Source organism: Argiope bruennichi, chromosome 4 (genome assembly GCF_947563725.1).
Source record: "Argiope bruennichi chromosome 4, qqArgBrue1.1, whole genome shotgun sequence".
In the NCBI taxonomy this organism is placed as follows: Eukaryota; Metazoa; Arthropoda; class Arachnida; order Araneae; family Araneidae; genus Argiope; species Argiope bruennichi.
In genome coordinates, this window is record NC_079154.1 from 62,101,735 (window position 1) to 62,117,537 (window position 15,803).

Below are 15,803 nucleotides of genomic sequence, written 5' to 3' on the forward strand. Positions count from 1 at the left end.
AAACATAAATATCCAGTTAATCTATCTTCTAAATTTCACAACACTGCAATTTTCCACTTTTTTATTTGTCTTGCAAACTACATAGATATTAAACAGAATCCTTTTTCTTTAACTTTGGATAATGAAAAAAATCACGCGATTTAAATTATGATGAAACAACGAAAGCAGTTTGAATTTTAGGCAGCATTATAATTTATTGTTAGAAATAAATATTTTTTTAAATTGCTAAATTAAAAAAAAATTGCATGTATATTAAACTGATATCATTCAAAAGAAATTTTTTGTAACGATGTAAAATCTATTTTATGCAATAATATTTCCGGAAATTATTGTGGAAAGCACCAAAATTCAATTTACTCTTTAATTAATTAAAAATTCAAAACTTCTGCTTCGAGATACACATTTTTCACTTCCTAAGGTATAGATGTACTGCTTTTGGTTATTGTAAGACAGGTGTAAGTAGACACATACACATTCATTATTTCGATAGCTACATTGGTATAGTTTTTTAATTGCTACAAAAAACTACTTTTTCATGCTGAGAGTATGAAAAAAAAGTTTTATATGAATATTTCGGTAGCAATAGATTAATTTACAAACAAGATAAATGTTCCATTTATTGAAATAATTATAAATTCATTTTTCACAACTGATTAAGTTTTCAAACAAGAGAAATGTTCCGTTTATGGAAATAATTATAAATTCATTTTTCTCAATGTTTAAAAATCCACTTGACCTTATAAAAGAATAAAATATTCTTTGGTGCAACTTCTCTAGCACAAGCGAGATGTTGACATAGAGGTGATTTATTTTAATAATCGGGTCGCGAGCTCCTGATGGGATTAAAATGAAAATTCACTCATGCAGAAAAAAATTTCATTTCTAAATCAGGTACAAAATAGGTTTTCATATTGAATTTTGGATGTATAAATACGCCGGAACTCAGTAGTACAGTATCACTTGTTTCAAGTTTCTTGACAACTCAACTTCAAAATGATCTCTCAGGTAAGATTTATATAGAAGTAGTCAATTTATTAGAATAGAATTTTTAAATAATTCTGAATCGATTTTGCAGTGCATAATTTAATTTACCTGATTTCAGTGGGAAAAACTTGTTGTACCAATTAAGAGAAATTTATTTGGAGGAATTAACATAATTTTTCATTATTTCCTTTAATAATTTTGCTCAAATTATTCTAAAAGTGCTTAAACTTTTTTATATTGCACTAAAGAAAATACTCAACCTAATTTTCTTTATTTTGCTACAAATCGTCCCTGATTTGTTAAATATTCTATAATCACACAATTTGTATGATTATTTGAACTAAAAAAATATTTTTTAAGTGTTTTTTTTAAATATTTATTTAATTTACGTCAGTGGAAAAAAATGGGACTTTATAGTTCTGATTCAATACCGACATGCTTGAATTTCTGCATTTTTTTCACCCCCAAATCTGTAATGTGTAGATTTGTATAATGCAAACTCTTATATTTCTCCAATTTGGTTTTTTTAACAATTGTTAACAATGAGAAGCATATAAACTCATTTACTTTTAAAGCTTGAATACCAGTTTTCTTAAAACATAACACTAAACAATTTTTTTAGGTGTTCAGGTTTCAAAATGGTTAGAAACATTGTGAAATGAGTTAACAAATTCTAAATAATTTTTTTAAAGTTAAATTTTTTTGCTTCTTTAATTAAGTAATTTACTTCTTTAATTAAGTAAGTTTTTTTATATATATATTCAAGAAAATTCAAGAGAATTTTATAAATTCAAGAATCAAGTTTTTTTATATATTCAAGAAAATTCAAGAGAATTTTATAAATTCAAGAAATCAAGTTTTATATATATATATATTAAAAAATTTTTATATATTCAAAAAAATTTATAAATTCAAGAAATTAAACATCAGTATATGTAACATTCTGAATTATTTCGCCTTAAGTTATTTTAAAGTTGATTGTTAAGAGTTGTTAGTTAAAGTTGCTAGTTATAACGCTGCTCTGGGAGCCTTGTCTAGTTATTTGATAGTTACTAATGTGTAGAGAAGACAAAATAAAAGACAACTGAAAATTTTCTTAAACTGAACTGGAAACAAATATGTAATATGGTTTTTAGGTACTTCTATTATTTTTTTAAAAACTTGTATTAAATTTCTGAATATTAAATATATTTATATTTTTATTAGGTTTTCCTTTTGGCTTCTTTGGCAGTGGCCGCCTTCGCCAGTCTACATTATGAAGTAAGTATACATTTCAATAACCTGCAATTTTTATGCTTTCTATGTATTTTTATATAAACTCATAATATAAGTTTTTTATGAGTTCTTTAAACCATAATTTCTTGACATTCATTACAAATTTAACTTCTCGTTATGATTTACCAAAAACTGAACAGTAATTTTCAGTTTTCTGTTGATAATTAGTAATAATACTTTTGCCTATGAATTGGAAGAAAAATCTAATATCGTTGTTTGATTTGTAAATTAATTATGAAATTTATTATTTTTAAAATGCTTATGAAAATTTCGCTAAATTTTAGTTTGCACTTTTGCCGTAGACAAACTTAAAGTATCACACTTATCAATAAATTATAAATTGCTGAAAAAATTAATAATTTTTATCTTAATAATTATTAAACGAATAATTAATTAATAACCTCCAGGAACTTAAATCGTATGACTTTTTCCAAAAAAAAATATACTAAACAATATCTCTTCCCTGCTAAAATTTCTGAAATAAATATCATAATATTTGCGTTAAAAAGAAAAAGCGAGGCTTATTTCTGAAAAACAGGATTGTAATTCCGAATTCTAATTCCGAAAATTCTGTAAAGAAAATTTTATTGATGACGTTTATATTCAGCCAAGAAGCGCGTTAATTTTTAAATAAAATTGCCTACCTGTCATTGGACGAATAAAAATGAAAAATGTAACTGAAAAACAATTGAAGAATTGACAAACAAACTGCAATGGCTAAAAATTTACAAATCGAATAATAAGTTGAAATTTGATTAATATCAATTATTATTTCACAGCATCTTACTACAACCATAATTTATCTCAGAGCAAGTTTAAATAAATAAATCTAATGCAAATATTCCAAACTTTACTTCTAAAAAAATCAAATATAATAATATATCAAAAGATACAACTTTACCAACATATATAACATTAATTTTTTCAAAACTGAATATGGGTTGCACTAAAACATGTCAAAGGAACAATATTAAATCTGCGATTTAATTTATAATTTTTATTATTCTCCCTTTTAGCCTATCCACCACCCCCAACCTTTCAAATTCGGCTACAGCGTGAAAGACAAGCATGGTGAACAGCATCGTGAAGAAGTTGGCGATGGCAAGAACGTTAAGGGAAGCTATGGATTCACCGATGCCAGGGGTATCAAGCGACAGGTCAACTACGTTGCCGACCATGGAGGTTTCAGAGCTGAGGTCAAGACCAACGAACCCGGAACCGCCAACCAGAACCCAGCAGCCGTCCACATCATTTCCGATGCTCCCTACGGACACGGAGGATACGCTGGAGCTCCCGTACTTGGATATGCTGGAGTTGGAGGATATGGATATGGAGGTGTTGGAGCAGCCGGTTTGGGATATGGATATGGCGGTCTGGGATACGGATATGGTGGTCTTGGAGGATATGGAGGTCTCGGTTATGGAGGATATGGCCTTGGCAACGGGCTCCTCGGTGGCTTGGGATATGCACGATACGGATTTTAGGTCAATAATTTTATAGTGTTTTGTTCGTTGAGAAATAAATGTTTTTCTGCATTTAGAATTGTCTTATTAGTTCATTTTTTTAAATTTAGATTAACTAAAACTAAAGTTCGATCCACAACTTGTTCCCGTTTGTTAACAACTACATAGAAATACTTCATTTAGTTCTGGATTACTCATTGAGTAGTTTATATTTCAATATCAATATTAAGCACTGTTCTTCTAAAATAATAAAGAAACATAAATTGTAAATTAAATTTCGTGAGTTAAGACAGTTATCGAGAGTGCATACTAGAATAATTCATGTATACAGATATGTAATTAGTTGGAAATATTATCCCATTTGATTTTAAAGGAAAGAATGAGAATATTAAAATTAATTTTGATATTCAAACAACCGTAATTACTTTTATGCCGTTGCTAAATATATAATTATAACTAACAAAATAATAATAATTAGTAGAGAAATAGGCAAAAAAATTTTAATGGAGTAGTAAATTACTAAATTACTACTGCATTACTAATTATATATTTACTACATAATTTTAATTATGCATTTAATTATAACTAACAAAAAAATAATTATCAAAATTTAAAGTCAAAAAAATTTTAAGTGCAGTAGTAAATTATTTCAGTAGACAAAACAGTTTCATTTTCATTTCAATGACATTTGATGGAGCATGAGTCTTTAGTTCAACACTCTTATTCTGATGGCATATCTAAGAGCTAAAAAAAAGTAGGTATCTTCAGTATCTTTATAAGAAACGACAAAGTCACAATTTCACTTAGTCGCATTAATGCAGTTACCGCAATTTTGTCGAACTAATTTGATCAATTAAGGCTCTTTTCTACAAAAACAATCTTATTAAATTGTGAATTCTTTATTGCGCTTAACACCTTTTTTTCTTTTTTTTTTTTTTTTGCAATTGTTGCAGCAGTTAATTGTAATAGTTTGGATAGCAATGGACTGGATTTAATAGTTTTGTAGAAATTAATTTTAATACTTTTGCAATTAATTTTAATAGTTTGGTTATCATTAGGAATTGCTGTCATTTGGTTAACTGCATTAGGAAAACAAGGCTCATATTTCTGTTATTTAAAAGTTAAAACTTCTTTCTTTGAATTCCACTCCATAAAGAAAACATTTAATCAATCTATGAAAAAGTAAAAAAAAAAATTTCGTCAATTTACTAAATGCTAATTTCTATACCCTTACTTGACTGAAAGAGTTTGATATCTACTTCCTAGTTTTAGTCAATAGAGATCCAGCTATTGACAAAACACATCAAATCACCAATGATAAGAACCAATATGGTGGCATATAATTCCAATATAAATATAATTTCATTTAAACTGTTTTGACGTGTCATATTGGTGGGGGAATTTATGGTACTGGAAAGCCGATATCAATTTAGATACAGACACGAGAAATGGCATTTGCAAATGTGATGTAGTTAATTTCCAACTTTTCTTTGTGTTCAAATACTTTTTAAAGTTTTAATGCAATTAAATGAAAGTTTAGTTGACACACTCATCTCATAATTTTGAGCTGTGTTCAGAGACAGGAACTTCCCTCCAGTTTTCTTACTGTCCAAGAAAGATATTCAATGAAAACAGTTCTGAAAACATACTTTTTACTATACTTCTTTACTCTAAAAACTTAATTTCTGTTTTGTTATAATATTTTGTATTATAAATACTGAATGCTTTTGATCTTTAATTTATAATTTTTTACTATAAATATTATGGATTTTTTTTTCGATTTCACTACCATGTAACATTGACATGAAGAATAAAAATTTTGATAAAAATTATTTATTAATAAATAATTATTTTTGGAACCATTAAAATAGTGCATTGTCATTTAGAATATATTGAAAATCTGAAGTTATTGAAAATCTGATCAAGAAGATAATGAAAACATATCAATAAGTGAAAAATTGATTAGAAAATTTCACTTTTACAAAAATTAAACAAGTCAAATGAAATAGAAGTGATTATAAATCATCAATTTCCCCAAAGTGTTTTCTTCATGACTTTTGGAAAAATTGCCGAGATGTTGAGGTTTTAAAATCAATTGTTTTACTCTTTAGTAATCCCATAAAGTATACTGATTCTAAATGTGCATAGAATATTAAGCATTATCACTTTTGAGATAACGCTTAGACATTGTGATTGAAATGAAACGCAAGAGTGAGCTCAAATAAAAAGCAAACCATTTGGCAATTTAGATATCACAGACACATTTTGGAGGAAGTTGACATTGAAATCAAAAGCTTTAATGACCGAGATAACGCTTTAAGCGCAAAGAGGGAGAGGGAGATAGTGCAATTATCAGCGCAATAAATTTCAAAGCTATTCTAATGAAAATATTGAACACCTTTATTTGTATAGGTGTTATTATGGCTATAATGGACATAAAGCGTAAATGCAATGGAGCATGTCGTGCAACATTTAATTAGATATAAACATATAATGTCTTGTGACCTTTTGTCTTGTGATGCTGTGTGAATGAGTAAGACGAGGTTCAAATGAGTATGAATCAATTACATTATAAATATTTTTTAATTTTGTTTTTAATAAAAAAAGGTTCGACAATCGATTCCGACATAAATGAAAACACTTTTTAATAATTGAAGGAAAGCACAAAAAATTATTTCTTCTCATAATTATTTCTAGGGTTATCGACGGCTGACGAACAAAATACAAAAGAAAAAAGCAGTTATGATAAATTGCCAGCAGTAAAGATAATTTTGAATTAAAAATTTCTAAATTCATTGACAGTAAATATATTTTAAGAAAAAAAATTTATTGAAACCAATAGACTCTGATCAATTACTTAAAAATTATTTTTAACCAATAGATTATAAGTAATATTTTGAAATATATAATGAAATCAAGTGGAAAACACTTCAGAGTTTTAAACATTAAAAACAATAATAACACTTTGGCAAGTAGATCAAAAAAAATTCTTACTTTGTCATATACGAAATTTAAAAACTGAAAGCATTGCAATCGTTTGAAAATTTGATCACAAAATTTTTATAAATCTGCACATTTCCGAGTTGAAAACATATTTTTGAAATTATGCCTTTCTTTGAATACAATGACTCAAAATCGCTTTAAGGTTGATGAATGAAATTTGATATGTTGTCTTCACACCAAATTTACAAATTTCCATCAACTTTTCAACGAAATTCATTCGCAATATGTTTGGCTGTACGATACAAAGGAATACTTTAAATACAAAACAAAAAGAGTTAGACATATAGAATTTAGCATCTAAAATATAGACCTGTATGAAAGTTTAAGCCAGTTCAGTTAAGGGGTTAATGCTCTGTCGGTTTGAACTTTTGTATGAAATGTGATGATTCAAAAATGGTACAATTTTCATCAATTCGTTTGGTATGTGATCTCTTTACTAAAGTTGTAACTTTTTAACAAATTTTGGTTTCTGTCAGTGAATGGTCCAAAATGCATACTCGATTTTCTTCACTATATTAAGAAGCATGTAAAATTCACGTGCGAAATTTTTACCAATGGTATCCAGTTATCGAGAAGATACCACCTGCTGATATTATGTTTAAAACACTACAGTTTTAGCAAGTAAACTCTTGTGTAACGCTGTAATTCTTGCATAATGCATTATTTGCTATTTAAGCACTTTATAGAAAACCATACATAGTGGGAATTTTCCAAACATAATACAAAGCATATAAATCCAACTACGCATCTAAAGTCGATTTTTTTAACATCTCGCGTAACACACCAGCTAATATTAATGCAATGTTAAGTTGCGAAAATGTTCTATATCTGTTTCGCTTCAATACTTAAATTACTATCAGTTCCTGTCAAGTAAATTTAATTTTTAAATCCGAATAATTGCTGCATTTTATTCCTGACGAGGCATTGCATGATTTAAATAAAGTATTCGGAATGTTTTCCCAGCAGTATAAGAATTCATGTCGCAGGTAAATACAAGAATTAACGGTAAAATAACGTTACTTTTGGAGCTGCTCGTAATATCTTAATCTTTCTGAAATATAAACGTTCTGATGCTAGAAATCTAAACACGTTTTATAGAGACATTTTTGCAAATTAATAAAAAGTTATTTCTTAGAAAAAAATGAAGGATTAGTTTATAATTAACTATAAAATTTTTAAGCCGCCATCCTAGCATAGGGGTAGCGCGTCTTCCCCGTCATCTGGGCGTCCTGATTTCGAGTCCCGGTTCGGGCATGGTTCTGTCTATGGGTCTGTTCTATCAGTGAGATGTGTGAATGTGCCCCCCTGTAAAAAGGGGTTGTGCAAGCGAATGTGATGCGTGAGTAGCTAAGATGTACTCTTGGCCCTAGTTGGCACTACTAAAACAAGAGACGCTCCCTTGACTTAAAATCGTTGACATCGTCAGCGAGCTTATCCATGGCAAGTGCCATTATAAACAACAACATAATTTTTAAAATGTAAAAGCTATGTTTCAAAATGTTACATAACCTTTCCTTTATTGCTTTTAGGAATTAACAAAACGGTATTTGTCTCGAATCGTAGCTGAAACACTCAGTTAAATATAGTCTTTTCTATTAAATTTACACGAAAAAACGAATTATAAAAAAAGAAATATAAGTTTATCATTGCAATTACTATGAAAAGGATCGCAATGGCGATTTAATAAAGCGTACGCATTTTAATCAGATTTAAGTACAAAAACAAGTCAGTTATTTTAGTAGGTTTGAATAAAATTATAATATCTTTGAATAAAAATTTTAATCGTTCGTTATTTAATAGTAAATTAGTTATTTAATTCTTAAATCCTACAAATGCACTGGAGCTATTTAAGAGCAACATTCTTCCAAAATTTATTTCACCTCATTTGTGATAATTTGTTTTGCAAATATGCTCCTAATATGTCCTTCAATAATTCCTTAATTAGTTAAAGAAATAAGTATCTCTTAACTTAAAAATTATTTCACTCATTCATTAATTAAAGTATTAAAGTTGTCAAAGAAAATTTTTTGAAAACTGTCTTAATTTTCACCATTTTTTTTTTCCTCAAAAATTTATGAAAAAATTTCACAATCCCCATAAATACTGTTTGCAAGTTTTATCCTTAGTACTGTAAAACCAAGCTTTAGAATATTCTTTAATTTTAATTTGTTAATTCATTAATGCTAATACACTTATTCATATCGACGTCTACACTTAGATAAAAAAAGATCTGTAGTATTTTGGATTTTGATTGTCTGATATATTTTTACACAAAAGAAATATTTATTCAGCGAGATCGAGATCAATTACTCCAATTTTTTCCGACAATCAACTGATAAGAAAATTCTCTAAAATCATCTAAGATCGCTTTAACTACCTTTTTCAGAAATATTAATTCGTTGTTAATTTTGATTTCATAATTTTGGCTTTCACATTTTTATTGCTAGAAATGTATCCGAGGAAAGAATTTCAATATCATTTTCATATTTAAATAATGTATTTATTCAATAATAATAATTTTGGATGTAGGACATTTTTTTTATTTCCTTTATTTCCTCATATTATAATTTTAAATATAATTACTTTAACTTGTACATAAATAAAGGAATCTAATATAAGTGCATATAAATAAAGGCTACAACAGTAAATGTATATGATATTTTCCTCCAATGTCAACGGCAACAATCAAATAAATAATGCATTTATCCAAAATATTTAAAATGTTTTCATTTATTGTTAATCTCAACAATTATGATAAAGAAATGGAAAGAAATTCAAATTCTTAGAAATAAATCATATGCCTTTGAGTAATTTCTTAAAATAAATATAAATTAGTGATGATAAAATGGACACAAAAAGGTAGTTAGTAAGTAGTACATAGCACAAAGCATATGCATAAAGCATTAAGAGTTATAAAAAGTATTATTAAGAAAATTCTTAAAATATTTTTTAATTTATTAAGATTAAAGAAAAACTATATAGAATAAAACTGATATCACAGAAAAGTTAAATTCTTGAATTTAAAGAAAATGAAAGAGTAAATTTTAATATGAGAATTCAAATCTATCGACGAAAAACATTCATATTATTTCGATTAATTTTTAAGTAAAAATACGATCAAAATTTTTTAAAAAACCCTTTGTTTAGTAAGCGCCCAAAAGGTAGGTATCTATCAACTTTGGTACCTCTAGACGAATTAGTCAAATCTATATAGAGTTCTGCTTGATTTTTGGGCTATGCATGTCACATAACGCACATATGTTCACATGACAGATTTTGCTTATAATATGCCAACTTACAAGCACTATCATGTTAAAAAAGCTTTGCAAATATGATCTTTTTTATGTAGTTGCATAAGAATTTGAGATATTAAATATGCCTTTACGAATAGTGTTACTTGTTTTTGACGTTATCCGAAAATTGACACAAATCTATAACTTTGGAGTAAGGACAACATGTCTTATATTAGAACTATATGAGAAAAATACAAGAACACCATACTAATTTCTTTTACTGCTTGCAACGGTATTAGCGTAGTAAATGGGCTTTGATCCTTGTGAGAATCTAATACTAAATGCTTATTTCTGTTTTTTTGCATTACATTTCAAATAAACTGAATTTTTAATGCCAATATGTTCAATATTTTAAAGGTTTCTAACGTCAATTGTTTTATTGTTTCTCTTGATAGAAAGAATTTAATGAATTTTTGTCTTTAAAAAATAATTTATATTATTTTTTTGAAAATATTTGTTAATGCAATAATATTCTTTTAATTAAGCAGAGAATGCCCATGAAATTATCCATCGTGAATTATTTTTTGAACAATATTTATTATAAGATATTGCACTTGAAATTGAAACATATAATATAAATATAAAATATTTAATTTAGGATGCATATAGAGTCGGCAATGCACCAAAAAACAAAATGATATAATTATAAGAATAAAGAAAACTCAAGTATTTTTAAAAGGGTGAAAAAAACAAAAACATTTAATTGGAAAATCTGGGGTTTAATGCGCATAAGCATCTATGCTAAAAAGTTTGTACTCAACAAAAGTTTGTACTACTTTTTTTAATTTCTCAATATGAACAAATTGATATTTTTACTATATTTAGAAACGAACTTGACATTTTAAGGAGATTAAATACATTTAGGTAATTCTAATCGGAGAAATTGGTCAAAGTAAACCCTGACGTAACTGCAATTTCTTTTGAAAAAATTGGGTCGCGAACTCCGATTGGAATTTTGAATATTCTAAAATGACAATTCAGTCATGCAGAAAATAATTTGACTTTTCGTCTAATCAGAAGTTAAGTTTCATTTCGGTTTCACGATATAAATACTCCGAAACTCAATGCCATAATATCAGTTGTTTCAAGTAGTTTGATAATTCAACACACAATGATCTCTCAGGTAATATTTTTATTAGTTTAAATGTATACTCTTATGCATAAATAGTGTTCTTCGGGTTCTTATTTTTGAATAATAATTTAATTCTCACATTCTTTAAATTAAAGTTAATTGCCTAGAAAAAGGAATTGTAAAGAATGAATTAAAATAATGCAAATATTTAGGAATTTATTTAGATGTTTGGAAAATATTTTGTTATAGAGAGAGATTTTAAGAGTTTTAGATATTTATTACAAATTTAAATAAATATTATTTTCTAACATAAGTCCTTTGAACACGTAGTTCAGAGTATTTTTCGAAAACTAACATGTCATTAATTTCATAAATATTTGATTACATTTCTTGTATTGTGTTTTTATAGACACTACCTGCAGAATTTCATATAGGCATGTAGGTAATAACAAATTCAAAAAAATTAATATGTTTTTTTGGTTATCACTAGTTTAATAAATGTTTGGTTAAACTTCTTGAATTAAGCTTACCTAAGAACTGTTTTCAAACCATGCATTTCGCAACTGATTCATATCATTAAATTTTCCTTTAAATCAAGGTATCATAAACGTTTTTCATTCTTGATTACATTTTTACCACAAGCATATCATCTAGTTAAGATGCTGGAAATAATTAATAAAAAGAAGCATTATTAAATCATAACGAAGAAAAAATTCTAATAAAAATGAATACTTTTAAAAATGTTGATGATTATTTTAAAATTAAGGCACTTATTTTTTGTTACAAATGTTGAAGAACGTGAAAGAAAAAGGGCTCTTCAAAATGTGCAAGTACAATCTTTAATTTCAGAAGGCCTAGTTTAAACTCATTCTTAGGAAAAGAATATGTAAAGATACTTTATTCATTAGTTGTTTTATTGTATTTTTGATATTTAAAATAGATCTACAGAAATTTATGATTTCATCAGAACGTAGAAATTATTTTAGCAGAGAAATTCAATTAAACCTTAATTTTTTATCAGATTATCCAATGCTACATAATACTAAAACGTCGTCTCGAAATATTCATTTCACTATTTCAGTTAAAAGGTTTGGATAACATTGTTATAAATTTTCTTAAATCTTAATTCACATTTTTAATTTTTCTTATTTATAAATGAAAGATGAATTTCACACCAGTCTGAGTCGTTTTATAAAAACGTACACGAAATACTCTTTTACTCCTAAAGAATTAGAAATCAACAACTTTTTCTAGAATTTTAAATTAAATAGAAACTATATTAATTGTTTTAATTTTATTTCTTATGCTATAATACATGAACCAATACACGTATGAATAAATACGAAAAATAGGTAATTCTATAGCTTTCCACAATAATGATTAACTAACTATAACGAATCATTTTAGTGTATTTTATTGCTTTAATATTTAAATTAAACCAAGTGTAATAAGAAGAAGAACTAACACATATGTAATAATCGAGTTTTTCATCCTATTAAGCATAACAATTTAAATTTTTCAGATTTAAATTTTAATTTTTTAGATTTAATTTAATTCGTCAGATTTTTTCAGATTTTAATTTTTTTAATAAGAAATCCTAAAGATAGCTATCAGATTAATCCTAAATCCTAAGATAGCTATCAGATTATGTTTAGTAAGAATATCTCTTCTTATTGTTCAAGTACCTCCTTTCCAAGCAAAATTACAATATATAATTCAAAAAATGAATTTTATTGTAGAATTAGTTCTTGTTGAATTAATTTTAGATAAGAAATTTAATTATTGATTTGTTTATATAAGAAATAATTTTTACAGGCTTTTATCTTGGCTGCTTTGGCAGTGGCTGCTTTTGCCAGTTTCCATCATGAAGTAAGTTTAAAGCTTTTCCTCATTTTTCTATTATTTAGGTTTTTGCTTTCTCAAACCATTGAACTGTTTTGATAAAAGATTTCTTGATTAATTTTAAAAGTTTTAATTTAATTTAATTATTCTAGAATCGCTACACCCTAATATGATCGATTTTAAACTTTATCAATAAATATAAATATCAAAATTTGATAAGTAAGAATATTCTAGCATTATGAGGAAAAAGAAAATATGTAAGCGATATATGAAACATAATATAAAAAAATAAAGAATTTGTTACTTAAAAATTTCTTGGCATGAAACATTATAAAATATATCGAGGAAAAACTTGGAAAAAGTGACTAACAACGCTGGAAAAAACAACGTATAGATGAAAGCTAACCATTTTGTTTATTTTTTTTAGTAACCATTACTTTGGCAAAAATTGATAATCTTATGCTTTTTAATTAGGTTTATAACTATTTAACAGCAATGGAAAAGATCTGGAATACCGAAAATCCTTATTTTTATATTCTCTATGTAACATTATGTACTCATATATTATTTTTTAAAAAGGAATTTATAACTTAGAAACATGAATACTGTTATTATATGTTAGTTAAAACAGTAAAAAACTAGTCATAAAGAAAAAAAAGCTCTAATATATTTCATATATCTTATGATACATATCTCTTTCAATATTTTTTAATAATCCATTAAACAAATTCTTATAATAGAATAGGGAAAATCTTGTAATTGTGTCTCGGAACAAAATATTTATTTCCAACGAAAGTACAGAATCAGAAAATTATTCCTTTGAATGCCTTTAACACACAGGATTTTGAATATGTTAGATCAGATAATTTCTATAGCAATTTTTAATTTCTAGACAATGATCTCATAAAATAACGTTCATTAGAAGGACTTGTTATATAGAAATGTTTATTAGATGGATTATTAATGTTATATATTTCAGTAATTTATACTGGTCTTAAATTGATTGTAAATTTCAAAAAAATAATTGTTTTATTATCGATAATTGCAAGATGGATTGGTATTTTTTTCCTATTCCACCGTTTAATATTTCATTATACTGTAGAAGCCTTATGTCATTGAATATCTCTAGTTTAAATTAGTTTTATATTCATAATGCATGCTTTAAATTATCAATCGTTTTTATTACTTTCACGCATGCAAATGAATAGGATTAAGAGCCCCATCTACTTTGTAATCAAAGCCTAAACGCATCATGAAATCTATTCATTTGTTTATTACGGTATTAGAGAATCTCAGAACCGGAGAAAGAATTACAACAAAAAATATTCGAAAAAATATTTCATATTTGATAAATAATGAAACATTCATTTATCTCCGCTTAAATAAAAAAATAATAATAGTGCTTTTTTTTTCCTCTCTCTTCCAGCCTATCCACCATCCCCAACCTTTCAAATTCGGCTACAGCGTGAAGGACAAACATGGTGAACAGCATCGTGAAGAAGTTGGTGATGGCAAGAACGTGAAGGGAAGCTACGGATTCACCGATGCCAGGGGAATCCACCGACAGGTCAACTACGTAGCTGACCATGGAGGTTTCAGAGCTGAGGTCAAGACCAACGAACCCGGAACCGCCAACCAGAATCCTGCAGCCGTCCACATAATCTCCGACGCTCCCTACGGACATGGAGGATATGCCGGTGATGCCGGACTCGGATATGCCGGAGTTGGAGGATACGGATATGGCGGTCTTGGAGCTGCCAATCTGGGATATGGATATGGCGGTCTGGGATACGGATATGGTGGTCTCGGAGGATATGGAGGTCTCGGCTATGGAGGATATGGCCTCGGCAACGGACTCCTCGGTGGCTTGGGATATGCACGATATGGGTTTTAAATCAGTGTTTTCTGTGATGTTACTTTAACTAAGAAATAAATGCTTGTACAGTTCATTTTGTTTTTCTTATTTATAAAAAATATTTCAAACATATGCAATTTAAATTTACTTTGTTACGAGCTAGGGAAATTTGTCCAAAAGTTACTTATAACGAAGTTTTCTTCGCATTGAAAATTATGTAATGAGCAAATAAATTTTTTTTAAAGGATTAGTAAAAGGGATTTTTCATTTATAAATTTTTCCTAATAATCTGTCAAAGTAATCAGTTTTCATTATATAACTCCCTTTTCGGTTAAGTAGTATATTCCACAGTTACTTTTTTTTAGCTTAAAAAAGGCAATGTTTAGTTCTATAATCACATATATTCTTATAGCTGACAAACAGTCGACATTGTGAAAGAAACCTATAAAATCTTTCAATCTTATAAAATTATTTGTTCTCAATAGAATCAATGATAATACTTCTCACATTTTTCACAATTTTATACACATTCAGTATATAAAACATACATTCAGTGTATAAAAGATACATTCAGTGTATAAAACGTACATTCGGTGTATAAAACATACATTCAGTGTATAAAACACAAAATCAGGGTGAAAAATTCCTTTTTAAGAGAACAGTTGTAAAAAAAAAAAAAATTCATCCAAAAGAGCCACTCAGATGTAAAGTATTGCTGGATGTAACAATAATCTACCTTCAGTTGGAAGAATAGCAACACCGGAAACCGGAATGAGTACCAAGATTTATTAGCTTTTTACAAAGTTTTTGCAATTTTTTTTATTCTTAAATCGTATGAACAGCGCTTCAATTAAAAAATATCTAACGTAAAGAAATGATTATCAGAAAAATGCACATGAAAACAAAATATCAGACAATAAAGTTCTAAGAATTTTGCTTTTATTTTTTAACACATTATCATATTCATTGCTAAATAACGCTTTTCAAATACATAATAAATTATTTCTAGTGCATAC

The 15,803-nt window shown here is 27.3% G+C and overlaps 2 protein-coding genes across 2 annotated transcripts; both read left to right on the plus strand.

Annotated features, from left to right (window-relative positions):
- The first annotated feature begins 993 nt into the window (after positions 1-993).
- Positions 994-3,743, plus strand: LOC129966311 (cuticle protein 14-like). The gene is made up of 3 exons (XM_056080731.1): positions 994-1,005; positions 2,191-2,244; positions 3,276-3,743. Exons 1-3 carry the CDS (start codon positions 994-996, stop codon positions 3,741-3,743), a joined length of 534 nt encoding a protein of 177 aa, XP_055936706.1.
- A 7,386-nt stretch (positions 3,744-11,129) lies between these two features.
- LOC129966312 (cuticle protein 14-like) lies at positions 11,130-14,826 on the plus strand. Its single transcript, XM_056080732.1, has 3 exons — positions 11,130-11,141; positions 12,906-12,959; positions 14,359-14,826. Exons 1-3 carry the CDS (start codon positions 11,130-11,132, stop codon positions 14,824-14,826), a joined length of 534 nt encoding a protein of 177 aa, XP_055936707.1.
- Positions 14,827-15,803: the final 977 nt, after the last annotated feature.

Coding starts and splice junctions, on each gene's coding strand:
- LOC129966311 (XM_056080731.1), top strand. Junction 2,245..3,275: donor TCGCCAGTCTACATTATGAA/GTAAGTATACAT, acceptor TCTCCCTTTTAG/CCTATCCACCACCCCCAACC.
- LOC129966312 (XM_056080732.1), top strand. Junction 12,960..14,358: donor TTGCCAGTTTCCATCATGAA/GTAAGTTTAAAG, acceptor TCTCTCTTCCAG/CCTATCCACCATCCCCAACC.